The 19707-nt window shown below is 46.7% G+C and overlaps 2 protein-coding genes across 3 annotated transcripts; one reads left to right on the top strand and one right to left on the bottom strand.

The window, feature by feature from the left end:
* Positions 1–1709: 1709 nt before the first annotated feature.
* Positions 1710–8459, top strand: lipib (lipase, member Ib). The gene is made up of 10 exons (XM_076761689.1): positions 1710–1787; positions 3713–4104; positions 4735–4843; positions 4999–5100; positions 5268–5357; positions 5452–5619; positions 5702–5791; positions 6171–6279; positions 6720–6893; positions 7153–8459. Exons 1-10 carry the CDS (start codon positions 1736–1738, stop codon positions 7235–7237), a joined length of 1371 nt encoding a protein of 456 aa, XP_076617804.1. The 5' UTR covers positions 1710–1735; the 3' UTR covers positions 7238–8459.
* Positions 8460–8650: 191 nt separating this feature from the next.
* On the bottom strand, positions 8651–19058 carry LOC143339797 (uncharacterized). Of its 2 annotated transcripts, XM_076761253.1 has the most exons (11): positions 18819–19058; positions 17793–17836; positions 16941–17609; positions 15669–16484; positions 12344–12513; positions 11896–12016; positions 11365–11440; positions 11143–11264; positions 10460–10559; positions 10241–10349; positions 8651–9131 (listed from the first exon to the last, which is right to left on the bottom strand). In XM_076761253.1, exons 2-11 carry the CDS (start codon positions 17825–17827, stop codon positions 9118–9120), a joined length of 2232 nt encoding a protein of 743 aa, XP_076617368.1. In that variant the 5' UTR covers positions 17828–17836; positions 18819–19058; the 3' UTR covers positions 8651–9117. The 2 variants fall into 2 exon arrangements, with proteins under 2 accessions (XP_076617368.1, XP_076617369.1); XM_076761254.1 differs by lacking the exons at positions 8651–9131; positions 10241–10349 and having other exon boundaries at positions 10495–10597.
* Positions 19059–19707: the final 649 nt, after the last annotated feature.

The raw sequence follows: 19707 nt of genomic DNA, 5'->3' as shown, positions 1-19707 counted from the left end.
TCCGAAGTTAAGCATCTGGTTTGGCCAATCACAGCTCTTAAGTACCTTGAACTTGTACTTGAGTAAGTGTACATCCCACCCTGGGCTCTTTGTATGACTGACTGCTGAGGTGCTCTTGAGCAAACGTGCTGCACGTCCAGCTGGTTTAAACAGTGAAGTGGTCAAAGTGAAGCAGCTGCTGTCTGTCGACCGTCTCTGGTTAAATAAAGATTGTTTAAACAGGAAGAGTGACGCTTGACCGCACGCTGTTGTTTTATAATCTCTTGGAGTCGTACACACCGGCCTCTGTTTTTACCAAGTCAGGTGACTGATGAGAGGGCGTGGCCTCACAGGTAAGCTCTTTAACTGGCCAGGACATGGCGACCTTACACTGACCTCTTACCTGGCTGCTCACCTGCAGCGTCTCAGTGCTTCTCATTGATTTTAGTTGAGATCAAACACGAAACAACACGAGATTTTCAGGCTCAGGTGGACTGATGCACGGCTCTCTCGATGCTAAGCTACGCTAACTGACGGCTGGTGGCAGCTTCATATTTAACGGACAGATGTGGGAGGTGCTTTGATCTTCCCAGCCGATAAGCGTGTTTCCTAAAATGTCAAACTTCTGTGTGCGAGTGCAGTGTGCTGTCGACACACTGGTGTTCCTCTGTGCTCAAACTGGGCTCAAACTGGGCTCCTGCTCTGCCTTTTACCCATTGATTATGTGGTTTCTCTGCACACTCTGACATTACTGTTCCCCTGGGCTCAGTTTCACTGCTTTTGAAGGGTTTTCAGAGGATGTTAAATTACATGTGTTCCCGTTGAATTGAGTGAGTACAGGGCAGGATGGGCTGGGTGCAGTGTGGTCAGGGCCTGTGCAGCTAATAATAACCAACGCTGGGGTGGTTCCAACTTTTGATGGCACGGATTACCGAACAATCGTACTTCAGCATCACTGATCAGTGATGGCGAGCAGACGAGCTGAGGCCCACCGACCACGATTTCATATTTCCAAATTTGTATTTATTTCCTCACTGTCCATCTGTTGTTGTTGTTTTTTTTTTTGTATTGTGAAATCAAAACAAACAGAAACCAGATAATGTGAAATTCAAAGAAGCAGAACGACACAGAGAGGAAGTACTAAAACCAAACAGGAAGCTCTTCAGACATCTTCCAGTTACTTTAAATTATCTGCTTTCTAGCCGTCACGCCCGTCTGGATCCGGCTCTTCAACACAAAATGCTGTGCGACGTCCAGTGTTTCTCTCTTTTTGCTGTTTTTGGTCTCCACCAGCTCCTGAGGGGAACATCTGCTCAGTGCTTCACTGTGTTCACCAGCTCGTCTGTTTGCTGCTCAGCTGAACCTCTGCAGCTCATTTCATACTTTGTTGGAGTAAAATAAATGTTTAAAGCTGCTTTAAGGTTATTTGAGTGTTTTTTTTCATCGTTAAAATCTTTAAAGTTTCCTTTCCAGAATCTTCATGCAACTGAAAATTTCAAGTAAATTTCTCCCCTTTCCACTCTCTGCTGCCTCTGTCCTCCTTTATCTTTTATCTAATGCCTTTAATGCTCGTTCAGTCTCTCCTCCACTCCCTCCCTTTCCATCCTTCTAGATCTTTACTGTAAGTGCAGACACCTCCTCTCCTCCCTCCCTCTCCCCACGGTCCCTCCCTCCTCCGCTCTGATCCAGAGCTGCTCCTCTCTCTGTCCGACTGCACCTCCATCATTCGCTCTCCGTCTCTGTGCTTGGAGGAAGGATGCTGCCCCGCAGACTCCTGCCTCTGCTGGGACTCCTCGTGCTCTGCAAAGGTAAGAAAAAAGTTTCATCATATTAAAGAAAGATACGACCTTCAAAGCTCAAATCTGCTCCCAGCGCAGCCTGAACTCTTGATCCTGTGAGAAACTACGACGAAAATAACTGCTGTACTCCAAATACCCACAAACCGACAATAGAAGTGTAAGAGAGTGTGTGTGTGTGTGTGTGTGTGTGTGTGTGTGCGCGCGCAGGCAGGACAGCTTAGTGAAGTGTAGGAAGCAACAGATTATTTAAAGTCACCTCCATCTGCTGCACCGTGAATTTAAAGTGGAGAACGCTGCTCCTGTGTGGTGGTCTCTCTCTCTCTCACACACACACACACACACACACACACATACGTTGTGTGTGTGTGTTTGGGCTGGATTGGGGCCGTTTCCACCCTCTTGTGTTGGGGGGGCGGGCGGTGAGGGGATGAGGTGCTTTCTTTATAGCATCCTGATCCTATTTAGGGCAGTGTCGCACTCGTGTGAGCTAATTGCCGAGCGGGGATTGCCTTGATAGCCTTGATGCTAAATGCTAACCAACCGTGCTTCACACGACGCGGAGAAACACTTACCTGCACAGGTGGATCAGGCTGCTTTTTCAACTTTGTGTGAAAAATGTGTCAGCATTTGGAGAAAGGTGCTTTTCTGCCGACAGACGAGAAGATTAATTCCATTTTTACACTTGTGACAGCAGGCAATTAGCTTAGCTTAGCACAAAGACTGGAAGCAGGGGACAACAGCTAGCCTGCCTCCATCCAAAGTTAAAAATCCACCTCCCTGCACCTCTAAAACTCACTGATTACCCCTTTATATCTCCTTTGTTTCATCCATTCGCAAACCAAAGTGTAAAAGTGACATTTAGTGGTTTGAGTGGGAGTTAGGCAGCGGAACTATTTCCTGATGAACAGCATCCAGAGTATCCATCCACCCAGCGCCTCTGGCCGCCTGGCAGAGCGACAGCCACCAGCCTGGCTGCTCCAGCTCGCCGGCTGAAGACACTTTAAATAGGCTAAAGAGACTCTGTGTGACTGACTGGCAGCTTAATCCTCACATCACAGAACCGAGAGTCCAACGAAGCTCAGCGTCACTTCTCAGACAGACATGATCCCAGTGATCCCAGTGTTTCCAGTCAGACAGCGTGAAGCCTCCTGTCAGACCTCAACCTGAGAGGATGAAACGCGTGTCCAGGAGATCAGGGTCAAAGGGCGATGCTCAAAGCCTGGCTGCTTTTGTTAAGGTCATAGATTCAAGCAGATCTCTGAGGACAGAAGTACAGATTTAAAGATGTTTTTACCGTCCGGAGCGACTTCACACTGCAGCTTCTCCTCCAGTGACGAGGTGATGAAGAACGTAGAGGAACCAAGAAAGAACCAAAGAACACAGCCGTCCTCTAAACGTGTTATTTGACAATGAATTCAGAATGTCCACTGAGCATCTGGTTTACTGTTCTCATTCACCCACAAACAAACAAAGTCTTATCAAGGTAAACGAAACCAAAACTCTTCAGACTCTCAACGTCTAAAACGAACCATCGAGGTCGTTTTGGTCACAATCTCTGACTTCACAGTATTTCAGGATTTTGAAGGTGAATTTTCTCAACAGCTGTTTGACGGATTTCCATGAAACTATGTCAAACAGATTCAAATGACTGTTGTGATCTCCAGACTTTTCGTGTAGCGCCATCAGCAGGTCAAACGTTTGTCAGCTGTTTACAAACTGACGACGTTCCCCTCAGCTGTGTGTGGCGTTTAGCGCTAATTAGTAAATGCTAGCGTGCTAAGCTAAGATTGCAAATCAAGAGCATGCTGGTGTTAGCATGCAGCCTTTCAGAGCTGCTGTCTCATCCCATGTTGGACTCGAGCGTCCATCATGTCGTGCCGTTTTAACGTCCGTCCTCAGCTCTCGTTCTGACCCATAATGTCCTCTGTGTCCAGGCCAGGACGAGGGGGGGTCGGCCGAGTCCTGTGATAACTTCACAGACCTGAATCTGTCCCACTGCTTCATGGGGACCAGCCTGTACGTCCGGCTGCTGCTCTACACCCGCTCCAACCTCGACTGCGGCCGCGAGCTCGACCACCACCGTCCGTCCTCCCAGCCGCTCTTCAACCTCTCCCGCCCCACCGCCTTCGTCATCCACGGCTACAGGCCCACCGGAGCGCCCCCCATCTGGATAGACCACATAGTCCACCTGCTGGCCGAGCAGGAGGACATGAACGTCATCGTGGTGGACTGGAACAAGGGCGCCGCCAACCTCAACTACTTCACCGCCGTGACCTACACCAGGGACGCGGCCTACAACCTGACGGGCTTCATCATGACGATGCAGGTGAGAAGCGTCAGATATCTGAGAGCTCCGCGGAGCTTTTTAGCCTCTTTGAGCTCATAGTTTTGGTTTTCAGGCTTGTTTGCGGTTTCGGCTCGGTCTCAACGTTTCCAGCTGCCAAAAACGACCCGCTGAGCAGGAAACAGCAAACAGCAGTCAGAGAGACAGATGTTTCCCTGAGCAGCTGGAGGAGACCAAAGACAGACAGCAACTGTCTGACGATCAGGTGACACAGACAGACTCCAGTGGGATGACGTCATGGATCTGTCTGCTGGACGTAAACATTCAACTTCATGACGTGAAAATATGTTCTGGTGTTTTTCCGGTTGTTGTTGCTTCCAAGTGGCCAATAAAAGCAAAGAATGTAGCTTCAAAGAAAGACACGAAACAAACTCGTCACAGCACTGAAGCTCTGACAGAGAATTTGTTAAATTTAGGCTTTAAAATGCTGGAATCAGATACAAAATGGAGACAGTGTACAGAGAACAACATGATCCTGCCTTTACTCTGCTCCTCTCCTCCAGTGGTCGGCACAGGTTATTTCCATGTATGAACAGTCAGACGAGAGCTGAAAGACGCATGAGAAGACAGAAGAAAGACGCACCTTTAACGAAGCGCCTTGTGTTTCTGCAGGAGGAAGGAGCCTCTCTGAGCTCGGTGCACCTGATCGGCGTCAGTCTGGGAGCTCACCTGGCTGGATTTGTAGGAGCGAACCTGAAGGGGAAGATCGGGCGCATCACAGGTGAAAATCAATCAGCAGATCAAAGAACATTACGTGTTTAGAGCTCAATCACTGATCAATGAAAAGCCAAAATCATGACTGTGCTGACATTTAAATCGTACAAAAGAGCTAAATTTAAGTTTTGAAAGGAACTTCTGTTGCTCCTGTGGCCTCAGGTCTGGACCCAGCGGGGCCCATGTTCACCAGCGCCACGCCAGAGGAGAGGCTGGACCCCTCAGACGCCATGTTTGTGGACGTCCTTCACACCGACATGAACTGTGAGCATCTGAACCACAATAACTCGAGCAAATGTATTTGGTTACATTCCACTGCTGTGGAAGGAAAAACGTGAAACAATCAGCAGGTTCAGGGCGTTTTGGCGTCCTATAAAAAGACAGCGGTTAGTGTCCACTCAGACCTGAATCTGTGTGTTTGTCCTGTGCAGCCTTTGGCCTCAGAGGAGCTCATGGTCACATCGACTTCTATGCAAACGGCGGAGCTGATCAGCCGGGGTGTCCCAAAACCATCTTCGCAGGTGAACACACAGAAAACATGCTTTCACACACACTCATTAACACACACACACACACACACACACACTGAGCGCAGGACCTTCCTTTCCCCCACAGGTAAGTCGTATTTCGTGTGCGACCACCAGCGCTCGGTGTTCCTGTACCTGTGCGCTCTGAACCGGACCTGCAGCCTCACGGGGTACCCCTGCTCGTCCTACGGCGACTTCCTGGAGGGGCGGTGTCTGCAGTGTGAGGCCTTCAAACCGGCCCCCTGCCCGGTGCTCGGTAGGTGCTCCGACGCTCGCAGGGTCGCTGATTTGAGCGAGAGCGACAGAGTCTGATCTCACCTGTGTGGCCTCACCTGCAGGTTACGATCTCAGTCAGTGGAGGGAGACTCTGCTGCAGCTCGGACAGACCAAAGTCTTCTTCAGCACCACGGCAACGCTGCCCTACAGGAGTGAGTCCAACACACACAGAAATATATACATACAGGCTCAGTGCACAGAAAAAATACAGAATATTGGCCAAAATATTGAGTGGATATGAAGTACTGCACAGATACTACATGAGTGTAACCTCAAGATGTTTCTGTTCTCCATCATCTGTCAGAGCTGAAACAGTCTCGCTCTACAGGTTTACAGTCAGCAGTTAAAGGATTAGTTCACAGGTTTTCAAGTCTGTCATGTGACCAGGTGTGCACTGAAACAGGTTTCACTTCCTGTAAAGATTCACTTCCTTCAAACCGCAGCAGGAAAACGGTCTCGTCCCACTGCTGACAGGCAGGTCTGTGGTTTGAGGAGTGGACTGTAATGCCGTGTGTGTCCTGTGTGTGGCAGAGCTGAGCTACAGAGTGGACATGGTGACCTGGAACCAGTACCTCCGCTGGGGGGTCGTCTACATCCGGCTGCACAGCGGCAGAAGCTTCACAGAGGCCCGAATAGACCAGTAAGTCTGTCAGTAGAACACCAGTTTGCCCAGTTAGCCGCCGCCCAGATGTGCAGCCTGCAGAGTTCACATCAGAGTACGACACACCTGAGCTCACCTGAGCTCACAACCAATGATGAGTCAGTCTGATATAAACCTCTAAAAACACACAAGTCGTTTTTATCAGTCACACATGAGGACACAGAGCTTCTGTTGGGACTATTTTCAGCGGCGGATGAATCCACACTTGGTGCTGTAGTGAGTGTTTGTGGCAGCAGGACGGTGTGTGTGTGTGTGTGTGTGTGTGTGTGTTCAGGTGATGATTTGCTGGTTTTGGTCTTTTTGTTTTGTGTGTTGACGATAAGAAAACGTTGTCCGTCTGTTGGTGAACGTGCAGTCGTGACCTTCGTCCTGCGGTCGACGCACCGTCTGACCTCCCCTCTGCTCCTCTCTGCTCGCAGTAAGCTCCTCCGCTTCGAGCAGTACACCTCCACGCGGCTGCTGGCCCAGTTCGACGACGATCTGCCGCAGGTCCAGAAGATCTCCATGCGCATCAGCACCGGCAACGTGATTGGCCCTCGCTACAAAATCAGACTGCTGCGAATCCGCCTCACGCCGCTGGAGCATCCTGAGAGGTCGGTCCTGAACCCGGAGCGCTCCAACGGTCCACGTTTTGTTTTCTTGGTTGATCTAAGCTGCTTCACCTGCCTGTTTTCAAACCCTCCATGTTTCTGCTGCACTTTCAGCGTTTTTCAGTCTCTTTCCTGACATAAAACCTCCTGAGGTTTAGTTTTTACTTTAACCGGGACACCTGACCTTTGACCTCTGTGGCACGATTGGTGGGTACCTGATTGGTTTTCTGCCATCGGCTAACTGCTCTGTCTTCCTCCGCAGACCTACGATGTGCCGTTTCGACATCATCATGGAGGAGAACATGGAGGTGGCGTTTCGACCTTTGCCCTGCGACTCTCGCCTCTGACATCCTGCTCACACACACTTCTTCTTCTATGGAAACACGTGTAACTCACCTGAACCCAGGCAGCCTCTGGCGGTCCTCCAGGGGCCCCGCAGCAGCGCGGCCTCCTCATTGGATGATGAGAATGGCCTGATTGGTTACTGGAAAATGAACTCGTGGTTACGTCTCTGCTGCTGCTGATGGGATAGAAGTGACTCATGTTAAGCTGTGAGATCTGGAAACAGCAACCAGATCTCTAACGAGATTGTCAAAGAAGCTGCTGCGGTGAGATCGGCGTCTCGTTTCACTCCAGAAACCACCTGACCTGTAACTGCAGTGACGCCGTCAGCCAGCGACGTCAGAGGACCAGATTCAGTGTTCCTGCACTTAAATACGACGTCATCGCCGCCCAGTCAAAACCAGGGAGCTAAAAATGAGGTGATGTTGAACCTTTCAGGTAATCAGATGGATCAAGTTTTAGATGAAGGTCTTAAACTGTTAATATTTACCTTTTGTTCTTCTGATACAGAAATGTTTCTCTGGTTTTACCCCATTTGAATCTTTTTGAAACCTTTCGGACAGAAAACAGTCTTGTTTTTAGGTGAACTGGACATCACTAGAACTTCTTAACTGTTTGTGTTTACCTGAACTTTGATCAAAATAAGCTCTCGTCTTTGATTTTTGAAGCTGGTAAACTTTGCATTTTTGGGGAAATCTTTAAATTTCCTTCTCTCGGTTTCAGTGCAGTTACAAAGACGAGTGAAAAAGCAGCTTCTCTTCTCTCTGTGTGCCTTCTGCCAGCAGTTCACAGCCCTTAAATGTCTGAAAATATACTGCAAGTACTTTGAGTTTGAAGTAGTGGCTTCACCCGGCGGGGAGGCTGTGACTCTACTTCAACAGCGACGCTGCGATGACGTTTGTCCACAACGATGCACGACCAATCATAAGCTGCTTTTGTTTTAATGTGTGATGCTGGAAATGCTGACTTTTATTTTGAAAAGGTAGCTAGCTGAGGAATATTGTTTGTAGCTTGTGAATTTGGGCACAAGAGCTCAAGAACACTTTCTACTTTAATCAAGCTTCCAGCTGTTGTTTCAGTGTTTTTAGGGAGTGTCAGTGAACGCATCATGTGACCGAGCAGCCGATACAAATCATGAACACTGTGCCAGTGCTGAAAACCTAAACTGTCTTTTCTATCACGTATTTTCACCTGTGGTTTGAAATAAATGCTGATTTCAAAATAAAACACTGAAATCTTTTCATTTTTTCACAGCAGACATCTGACAGTGAAGGAAGCACAGGTGAAAAATGATCACGTTTAAGGGTCCCGCTCACACTCACCACTTAGATCTGTGATTTCAAATGCTGTGAAAAAAGTGTGCAGAGTAATCGACCGACGCTGACCCTGAAAGCCAAACACGACACTCGGACAAAATGAAAAAGACAAAGGTTTTATTGTTCAGCAGCGCCGTCATGACTGACAGAAGGCTGGTGCAACACAAGACTTCAATTACAGAACTGATAAAAGTGAGACAGAAGACAAACAGCAGGAATCAACATCTGTGTTCTTTAAACCGTCACTGATAAACGAGGAAGAGGAGGAAAAGATGATGACACGGTCAGTCACAGAAACGCAGTGAAGCTGTTTCACTTCAGCCTGAACGTCTCGGCTGAAGACGTTCAAACCAACGACAGTCGCCGTTTGATTCAATTAAAAATAGTGTTAATATGTGAAGATAAAGACATCGATAACAGAAAGACACAAAGAACGACGGACAGAGCAGTCAGTTCAACACTGACAGCAGAGACGTCTGCACAGTTTCATTGGCTGGTTTTTATGTGTAGCGTTAAAAGTCAACAAATCAGCAGCATCCAAATGGGATGGATGGCTCTCCACTGTCCAATCACCAGTTCTGACCTACGAATGGTGAAGACAGAGATAAACCGCAGGGGTCAGAGACATGTGGGTCAGAGCAGAAACAATAAAAGAGGATTTGAGAGGTGTGGATGGAGGAAGAGGAGGAGGGAGAACGGGATTGGAGCAGCTCAGGTATGATTAGAGCTGATCAGGGGAGGGCGGGGGAACCTCCTTAAAACGGTAACGTGTCAGCGGGTCAAAGGGAATATTCCGCTCCCCGACCGACCTCTAAGACTCCACGCCACGCTGCCAGGAGAGAGAGCAGCAGGCCGGTTATACAACACAAAGAGAGTCACGCAGAGTAAACTGTGTGTCACCCTGAGCCCGAGATAGCAGCCGCCTGCAGGGCGGGACCGAGCGCCAGCCGCCCGCCGGGCATCCACAGCTCGGGCTGCGGACGCCAAGATGGTGGGAGGAGAGACGGGAGGAGAAAACTTGATTTCTGCTGAGGAGCTTTGAGTGATGAACAGACGGGTGTGACTGAGGCTAATTTAAATGTCCCGTCTATGTTCTCCTTTATCAGGCAAACAGAGCTTCACTTCCTGTGTGATTAACTGTCTTTAATGGATGTCTGTGTAAAACTGGCCGGCAGTGACGACATTCAGTGATGATACCATCGTATCGTGTTGTTGTTCTGCACATTTTATCACCTTTGCGGTCTCACTGGCCGTGTGATCTTTGCTGTGTTTCATGTTTTTTTTTATGAACATGCGTGCTGTCATTTCTGTCATATCTGGCTCTGTGCTGCTAAATGCTCCTCTGTGTTCACCAGTTAGTCTCAACCTGTGTCCTTCCTGCTGTCTGCTGCTGAGCAGGAGGTGCACAGAGGCTTTTCACGGCTTTTTCTCAGAAAACAGAGGCTTGATGCGACGCCATGAGAGCGGCGGGAGCGATCCAGAGCAGTGACGTTGCGGTCGGGCAGCTGAAAAATGAGCTGAAACTCCGTGAAGCTGAGGGGGGCTGCAGGTTCATCACTAGCACAGACTCCTTTCACATGGTCACCTTATCACATTATCATTCAAAGCGTTGTCCTAAAATCCTGATCAGAGCTGCTTTCAGCGGTCCTGACTGAGGCACTGGGCTGTTTGTCTTCACAGGTGTTCAGTTACCTGCAGGGTTGTTGCGGTTGTTCTGCCGCCTCGCTGGTCCGAGCCGGTTCCCAAAGCGATTGGCCCTGCGCTGGGAGTTCTGTCTGTATGAACCTCCTCTCCTTGGTCCCTAACGAAGGACAGAAAGGTTAAAGACTCACTTTGACCTCTTCGTGTCATCCCCCTCAGGTGGGTCACGTGACTGTGAGGTCACAGGACAAACTCCTCTCTCACACTCACCACGTTCCCCTCTCGTCTCCCGCTTTGCTCCTCTGGCCAGTTGGACAGTCCCTGGTCGTCCATCAGAGCCATGTCGTCCCTGTAGTCCAGCCCGGACTCACTGACGGAAACATGCACATGAGAGGAAAACTCTAGAAGCTGAACGTTAAGAGAATAATTGACGTTGTTGTTGTTGTTTAGCGACCTTCTTGCTGCAGCTGATTTCATCTGACGGTTTCAGCTTTAGTGGGAGACGTGATGAATAATTCATTTGGTTTAATGTCTGATGAGAATAGTTTGACCTCACTGACGTCTGAATCTCACAAACTTGCAGCTGAGAACTGCTGACAGCGTCATTTTGGTGCTTTTAGCCCTCAGCACTCAGAAGCTGCTGCGAGAGCAAAACTTGACCAATTACCATGAAAACAAAAACAACGGCTTACAGGACACTGCTTCAACGACTTGTTAAAGAAAGTTTCAAATTAAAAATAGTAAAAATTATTTTTGGGTGATAAAACGCAAGATTGAGTCATCATCTTGGATTGATCAAAACAGTATAAATACACTTTAATACATACATAACTACTGTAATTGTGATATTGTGTATATATAATACAGTTAACCTTGAGATTACCTCAACGCTAAGTCTGATGAATAATGTCAGAGGGAAGGAAAGTGAAGTGTGAAAAGCAGTCTGATCTCACCTGTCTGGACCCAGGGGGTGCTGTGACATACTGTTGCCTGATATTGTGACTTGAACGCCCTCCAGCCTCTCCTGTCGCCTCCTTTCCAGGTCGTGCCTCAGGTCGCCCGGGCCTCGCACCGGCTGTGTCAACACATCGTCAATGCAATCAATAAGTAACCAAAAGATATAACCTGACTGCTGCCTGCAGTCTGCACAGTGACAGAAAGAGTCGCTTACTCACCTGCAGCGGTCCCAGTCTGGAGAACAGGGGCTCGTCATCGTCGTCGAGCAGCGAGTTCATGTTTAAGCTGAAGCCTCTGCAGAAGCCGGAAAGACAAGAGGAGGTGGTTTGTTTTCAGAGGAAACTGATAATCAGCATCTTTATCGATACAGCAGCTTTTAAAAGGAGGCTACTACAGAGACAACACGGTCAATAAGCCTGACGTGAAGAGGCCCGACAGCAGAGGCCCAGTGACCTTCAGTCCTGAACAGCCAGAGGATTCACCTGAGCTTTGCTCAAAGGCACCTTGACACACACACACTTTCTTTTTTGACCAGCTGCAGTGCTTTAAGTTGATGCTGCCTGTGTCCTCGTGGACAATGCTAACCTGTTAGCAACCTGTTTACTTTTTCTTTTGTTCATCAAGTTCAAGAAAACTTCAACATCACATCTTCAGCTCTGCCTGGACAGCATGATGACGACAGGATGTGTTCACAGAGTTTGTTAGAAAGCAGGTGATTTCTTAGAAGTTTATATCGATGTGTGACGAACCGCTTTGAACTGAACCTCTGGTCCAGCGTCAGCTCCTCTGCCTCATCTTCAACGTAGCCGCTTTTTTGGGGAGCTGAGAAACGCTCATTCAGGGTGACCCCCGGATCTCTGAAGTACTGCTCTGTGAACGCAGACAGGAAACACTTTAAAAACTTAAATATGTCAAGAGTTTGTGGTTAATTTAAATCCAAACATGACAGTGTCACGCTCCCCCAGTTACATGAGCTCAATATATTAACAATCTGTGCGTTACCATATGCTAACATACATCTCCGTCCCTAAAATTCTTCAGAATTATGTCCACTGAGTGTCTTCTGCAGGACTTTACCCTCACGGGAAATCACTGCTTCTCTTTCTTGTCTTGTATAATTAAATTAAGAATCAAAAGTCTGGATTTAGTAATAAACTACAGACAGGACAGACGCGGACGACTGTGTGCTGTGCTGACCTTTGACTTGGTGCACCAGTGTGATGATTTCCTGGGCAAAAGTCCCAGTGTGCACGGCGGTCTCCTGGTACGTCCCCGAGTGCTCCATCATGGGCAGGAAGTCCAGACGCTGGCGGCCCACATTGACCAGGTCTAAAGAGAGCTGTCTGTCTGAGGAGTAACACAGCGAGCTGCAGAGGAGGAGGAATGAAACGCATGAAGCGCAAAGACGATGAGACACGTAACAGGCTTCATTTAGCATCTGCTCTGACAGGAAATTCAGTTTTTGATGATTTGCGGTGCAGCAGGAGCGCCGACAGTGATGCCACCTAACTTGTTCAGTGTGGTGGGGGGGCTGTGTTAATGTCAATACGCTCAGTGTGAGCATATTTCTACACCGCTGAGTCAAAAAGGACATATAAAATCAACACCTTTACCTTACCCAGTAAACTTACCTTTGAGTTCCACATATGACAGCGTTTACAATAACTACACCCTACATGCCGGGTCAAAAGGTGCATGTTCACCCTCGAAAGTGCACACATTCAAACAAATTCATGATCTCTCACTGGATATTTATAAAGGGTAAAAGTGAGTGTCGGAGGAGATGAAGATACTCCTCTTTTAACAGACAGGTGAGTTAAATGTCGGGTGAAAGTTCACACTTCTTTTCTGGTTTGACGCATCAAGTCTTCGGTTTGGTTCTCAGTTCCTCAGACACTGAGGCCACAGTGTTCGTCAGACTTCAGCCAAGTCAAACGACTCCTTGGTCGAATGTTGACTTGTTCGTGGGTCACCTTTTGATCAGCGATGGCTCTTTGTTTGAACTGCTGCACAGTTTCTCCAAGATTTTGGCTTTCAGAGCTTTGATTAATTCTCCTTTAACAGCACTGACAGAGCTTAAATGTCTCCATCGTCACCGTGAATAACTGTATTCTTGACTAATTTCTCGTCATTTTGATGTTTTGATGTTCATGTCTCCGACTTGAACTTGTCTTCTTTTAGGCTGACGACGTTCACGTTCATGCCTTCAGTTTCTTGCGTAAACACCAATGATGACACTTCGACTTGCTCCAGTTTTCAGCATTGACGATGTTTACGTTTGTGGCTGCTTCTCACAGCACTAACAATGCTGCATTCCTCTATCAGCTGTTCCAGGCCTCATTTTCTGATTTTAGCAGCAGTACATTCAGTCAGTGAAGTGCGGTTGTCGCCATCACGTTTGTCGTCTTTACCAGCTGATTTGAGAAATAACTGAGATTTCACGTTCCATCCCTCCATAAAATCAGCTGGAGGTGATTTTTTCCATCCTTCAGTCCTTGTAGCAAGACTCCAAACTGGTTCAAGTCAGTCTGAACTTGAATGCCTCTCAGCATTTGCAGAGCAGACACGCTTCAATTCCTCTTCCAAAAATAAGCTTGTGATTTAATAAACACCGTCGTTCCGGATAAACACATCACAGGTTTGATCACTTAAGGCAGACGTTGGTCTTCTTAAAGCCACATGCACAAACATGTCCGGCTCATCCACACAAGGTGGGAACTTTAAATCATGGTTTACGTCCACTTCTTTCCACTGATCAATGTCTGCCGGTTCTTCTATCCAAAATCAGGTTCAGCATGTGGACCAACAACTCCTGTGATCATCTTGTCAAATATCTTGATTCATGCAGGTGAAATAATGCAAACATCTTCCCGCTCAGCACAGATTCCTTCAATTCCCCTCTGGTGTTCTGAAGAAAATGCAAGTGACTGCTTTGCGACAACATGAATGATATTGCTTAATCACAAAAAGATTTGTGCATCTTTGTTTTCACAGGGCACTGCTTGACTTCCTTCTTGAAAGGTCGGCTGTTAATAATAGACATTTCCTCCCTCAGTTTTCACGATCCAACTTTAAAATTAGTAACTGAAGTTTCTTCAAATGACTCACAGAAATCGTAAGTGTCACTTGTGGGAAATCAGTTCAACCAGAAGCACCTGCGTAGCACCAATCAGGAGACGGTTAAATCCAAAATGAGCATCATCGAAATCACCCCACATATGGAGAGCTTTGTAGAACGTTGTTCATCTGTGACCACGTCCTTCTGCTGGCAGTCAAATGAGGACAATTTTCTATTTTCAGTCAAAGTGGATCCAAAGAAAAGACTTTTCTTGAGGTCTATGACATACCAAGACGCCACTTCACCGACTGACGACACACTGCAACAGTTCATCAAACACACTTCTCCAACAGGTTCTGTCTGCAGGGTGTTGGTCCACTTCTGCAGCGAACGTCTCTTCATTCACCAGCTTCAGTTCAAAGTCTTGCTTCTTCTGCGATTCTTGTCAAACAGTCAGGCACATTGGATGGCCAGTGGTGAACGTGAGGTTTCCTCTGCTCACCTTGGAGCGTGAATCTGCCTTTTTACTGAATCATCATCTTCTGCATCTGCTCTTCAGCTTGCTGATTAAAGGAGAGATGAAAACATACTCATTACGATGCTTTTCTGCCAGTCATCATCCAGGTTGTCCAGTGTTAACCTTCATGACCTTTAATATGTCCCAATGGTCCTCAATAATTGTAACTGTGTCACATTTCAAGCGTAATCTGAGGAGTCAAACCGTGGCCTCAGTCAGTCGTCTGCTTTTTTGAGGCTCTCCTCTTTCTTGCTTTAGGACTGAATGTCAGGTCCTTCATCTGTGCATGAGCACAGAACCCAGGTGAGAGTTGACGACTCAGTAAAAGTTCCTTTCAGAGTTTCCAGCTCTTGAGTGTCTCCTCTTCTTTGTGCAGAATGAGATGCAACTGAAATGATCATTTTTCTAAAGAGCGGACGCAAACTTGTTTGAATCACGGTCGCTTACCCAAAGACGCTCTCCATATTCTTCCATCAGGCATATTTTTAAATGGGGTTTGATATCTTCAGGAGGTGTGAGCTCTTTCTGAGCTTCAGTAAAAGCAGTGAAATACAAGCAGCACGTTTCTCTTCCTGGCATCAAGTCTTCACGTGAGGACGACTTCATCTTCGGAAGAAAAGGTATTGTGGGAAACTTCTCTGCGAGGCTTCCCAATCACGATACAATCTGACTGATGCTTGTACCACCAGCAGATCCTTACAGCATCCATGAAGGAACACATTTCAGCAGAGGTGCAGAGTTCAAGCAGCGCCTTCCAAACAGCGACAAAATCCAGCTAAATGAAAGCGTACGTTGCACCCTGTGATTCGTTTGTTCAACTAGCATCCACATGACGATGTGGTGATGCTTCTTCCTCTTCCTGCAGCAGCTCTCCATGAGTGTAGAAAGAGAAGTGTGAACTTTCACCTTTCACCCTTGATAAACTGATTAAGAAATACCCTTCCTACCTTTTTTGGTTTACGGGTCGGCTCATATCCACTTTGATGGTTAGCGTTTCCTCTGTAACAGCGGTCACGTTATCGTTTTTCTGATCGTTCCATCCGCACATCCTCTGACGGGGCATTTTAGGGTCCAAGTCAAGGTGTCGGGCCAAATTTCCAGGCCTGTCGTGTTTCCACTGTTGAGGCCGGGTGTCTTCTGCCCAGTCAGCCTTCCCTTCGATGGGATCTTCATAACAATCTTCACTGAAGGGTCGGTACCCTGGCCCTTGCTCTTCATGAGGAAGACCTTGGTATCCACGGGAGGATTGCTGCAAGCGAGACTGCTTCCGATGCGGTCCAGTCCTTCCACCCTGACCGTGACCGGCCCGCCCTCTTTCTGGGTGGGGGCCGCCCCTCCCCCGATGGTTCACAGGGCCATCTCGATTACTGTATCTTGTAGGGTTTGGTCTATCTTGTGGTGTCGGACTCTTCCTGGTTTCACGATAGTTAGAGTCTCTCCAGTTATCTTGGAAATGGCGTCCTCTCGATGCTTTCCTATCATCCAACCTGCTGTCTGACGTCCTGAAACGTTCCTGAGAGGAGCTCTTTGGACGGGGACTCCTCTGTCGATCAAAGTCAGGGTCATGATCTCTGCGACGGCCAAATTGATCCCACCGTGACAGTTCTCTGCTGTGTGTGAAGCCATGATCATGCTCAATGATGAGTGGTCCCGAGTGCCGAATGTCTCCATGGGGGAGGATCCCCTCCGTGTCTCCTCCAAACCTATCTCTGGGTGTGTCCATTGAGTAACGCTGTTCCCCAAAATCCTCCTCATTCCTGTACCTGTGACAGCATAAGAGGAGGCGACATGGTTCAACAGTTATTCATGGAACTGTCACATCTTCACACGTGGTTATAAATTTACATTTGAAATTAGCTTTGGACTTATCTCGCCATCTACATCAAATATCTGATTTAGCCATTACCACGGTAACATTCATTTTCAAAACTACTTTTGCCATGAAAACTTACATTTGTTTGAACATTATGTTCAAGAACAGAAACATCATAACTGTGCTAAACATGTTGAGAATTTTTAAGTATCAAACAAAGCTGAATAGCAATAAAATTTTAAGCTGTATCATATTTGTTTAACTGGTATTTCGCATTATGGAAAACAAAGCATGATGACAGTGAAGAATTTGGCTGTATGGAAAATAAGAAAGATGAGAATCCTCTGCATTCTTCGTCTCCTTTTTCACTGCGATAGTGCTGCAAAGCCTTTCGGTTTAAATTTACCCAGGGTAACTGCTGTCTTCCATTTCTCTTCTTTGCCTTTTAGCGGGAAGGTTCCTCTCTTGGTGTGAATCCTCTCTTCGTCTGTCTCTGTTAGGACCCTGTGTGCTCCTCCTTCCTCTTTCCCTACCTGCTCCCTCTCTCTGGTCATCCGATCTTGCACCGGGACTCAGGTCTCTGAACCTCCCACGACCTCTGCCCTGCTCCTCTCTCCTCCAGCCCATTCCAGGCTCACTCTGTTGGTGGTCTGAATGAGACCTTGGTGTCAGGGGCAATTTTTCCCTCATCAGCTTCAGAGGTGAGTGGGGCGACCTCCCCCTGTTTTCAAAACTCTGGAAGTGTTCTCTAAACCCTCCTCTGCGTCTATCTCCCTCTTCTCCTCCATCACGCCGCGGGGAAAGCCTCCGGTCCTCATAGCCCATCACATTATGATGAGGTGATAGCCTCCTGCGGTCAAATTTCTCCTGGTTTGGATGATGCTTATGCCGAAAGTGGCGGTCATCTGAGAAAGGAGGGGATCTTCTGTGGCCTTCTGAGTGCATATCTTCCCTGAAGTAATCCAGGTGTTCTTCAGGATGTCCTCTGGGGCTGTGGCTCCTGTCCAAATGATCTCCATCCAGTTCTGCAAGGACTTTGTAAGGATCAAAGTCAGTTTCCTCCCATGGCAACCTCCTGAAAAAGTAAATATTGGGAGAGTGGGGACAGGAATCAGTAAATCAGCATTCACATTTTAATTTAAAATAAAGACAAAGATCAAAGCCAGTGACTGCAAATGACTTTTTCTGAGGTTACATTGCTCTGATCTTGTGGGACACAAAGATGAATATGAACATGAAACAATGACAGCGCACTTACCTGTAATGTGGTGATCTGGACCGTGGTTTTGACATTTTGTCAACCTTTAAAGAAAGGAGAGGTTCAACTGCAGGCAAAACACAGTATCCAACAGCACAGGCAGTCACTACTAAACCACTTCATTTAATTAGGTTAACGAGTCTCCCAGGGATCAGCTCTAGTGGCGTCGAGCTATAAAAGTTAAAATTAAACTCTAAAAATAATGTTTTGTTTCTAAAATAGAGCACATCTGAATCTGAACAATCCTAAAGATTGAAGCTGAACAGCTGAGCAATGGAACATATTTAAGATGTCATCTCTGGACAAATTCTGGATTCAATAATAAAACTTTAACAACTGTCTGCAGAATCTTATCATGACCATATGACCTTAGCTTATTGTTCTGAAAGTTGGGTTTTCATCTCACAGTCTTCAAAGAGTTTGGTCTCTTCTGATGTGTAACAATGGAAACCAGTTCACTGTTTGTACACACGTGCCATATCGCGATATATCCCGATATCAGTACATATTCTCATAAATACTGAGAGGGATTTCAGCCATATTTGCGTCTAGCTCTACCATGAAGTTTACGAAGGATTTATTGCAGAGCTGTTGGACTACAATGGATGTAAAATCAGCAGGAGGAGTCAGTAAGATGTAACAGAGTGCATGACAACGATCTACAGTACAGAGCTGCTCAATTTAGTGGTAAATTGGAGTTTCTTTGACCGCTTGAGAGAACTGAAAAATATGCTGGAACTCCTTTCAAATGACATGGAAATATAACCTAAGTCACTGAATGTTACCTGCTGTGAAGTACGCCAGTTTTCTTGACGCGTTTACGGAGCAGACAAGCTAACTTTAGCTAGCTCTAACCTCTTGTATTTATGGGGGGAACATTTTCTGAATATCGGAATACTAGCCAATAGTGGATATTACAATATATTAATGACATCGTTCAAATGTAAGCTGTCCAGGGAAATAAGTTAACTTTCAGCTGTCTAACACTAAAGCTAACGAGCAGCTAACCTTAAGCAGATGTCTTACCTTCGTCCACGACACGCGCCAGGCTACCGCTAGCCAGGCTAACGTTAGCTAAAGCGAGGATAACGCAGCAAAACACCGCTATATAACACTTTGTAATTTTAAAATGAAGCCCTATTTAAGACCAGATATAGGCAAAAGCAAGATAAATGCACTCTATTTCCCACTACAGTCTGCACGAAAACGGCTATGTTGACATGGACTAGCTACGTGTGACCCGTATCCACCAAACAGCACAAGTGCGGAACTTCCGCTACGGACTTTTCAGAATAAAACTATAAGTTGTATAAATCCACAGTTCAACAAAAACCCAAAAAGCATCAAGCCATCACATGAATAATTATCAACATAAAATTACATAGAAATTAATTCAGATATGTTTTTCTGTTGTAACTGTTCACTCTCAATAATGATTTACAGCACCCAAATTATTCTGAAAAAGTTGCTGTCAAAACTAACATCAATCACCAAATTTAAGGCTGCCCCTCCATTGGCTCATGGCCCAGTTCACCTGTTTACTGGTCAAATATAGGATACAGGGTCCCCAATCACCTCCAGTTCTCCCACTGTCTGTGCAATGTCTGCTTGTCTGCTGGAACAGTATCTGACCCCATACAGGGTGTTGATACTTAACGGTTTATGCTTGCTTTGCAATTTTCACCAGAACTTAAATATTCTTTTAAGGTACAGCAGACGGTGCCAGGGTAGTGTGATATACTGTATAGTCGTTTGTGGTGGTTTCTAGTTTCTGTGCATTGTAGTTATTTGCCAACATGGAGCATAAAACATTGAATTAGACATGTTCAGTGTACGGAACACTATTTCCACCAAGACAAGAAAAAAGATTGATCAAATTGTGATTTGAAGTCATAGTTTTGAGGTAGTTTACGTC

The sequence above is a fragment of the Chaetodon auriga genome, chromosome 21, assembly GCF_051107435.1.
Source record: "Chaetodon auriga isolate fChaAug3 chromosome 21, fChaAug3.hap1, whole genome shotgun sequence".
NCBI lineage: Eukaryota > Metazoa > Chordata > Actinopteri > Chaetodontiformes > Chaetodontidae > Chaetodon > Chaetodon auriga.
The sequence above is the reverse complement of the archived record's forward strand: the minus strand, read 5'-3'. Positions and strand labels throughout refer to the sequence as shown.

Bases quoted from the DNA above. Each gene is read 5' to 3' on its own strand.
- LOC143339797 (XM_076761253.1), bottom strand. From the start codon at position 17,827: ATGTCAAAACCACGGTCCAGATCACCACATTACAG. The intron at 12,514-15,668 runs GTAGGAAGGGTA...CCTCCTCTGCAG, and splicing joins CGACCCGTAAACCAAAAAAG to CTCGCTGTGTTACTCCTCAG. The intron at 10,350-10,459 runs GTGAGTGTGAGA...GTCCTTCGTTAG, and splicing joins GGAGACGAGAGGGGAACGTG to GGACCAAGGAGAGGAGGTTC.
- lipib (XM_076761689.1), top strand. From the start codon at position 1,736: ATGCTGCCCCGCAGACTCCTGCCTCTGCTGGGACTCCTCGTGCTCTGC. The intron at 6,280-6,719 runs GTAAGTCTGTCA...CTCTGCTCGCAG, and splicing joins ACAGAGGCCCGAATAGACCA to TAAGCTCCTCCGCTTCGAGC. The intron at 6,894-7,152 runs GTCGGTCCTGAA...CTTCCTCCGCAG, and splicing joins CCGCTGGAGCATCCTGAGAG to ACCTACGATGTGCCGTTTCG.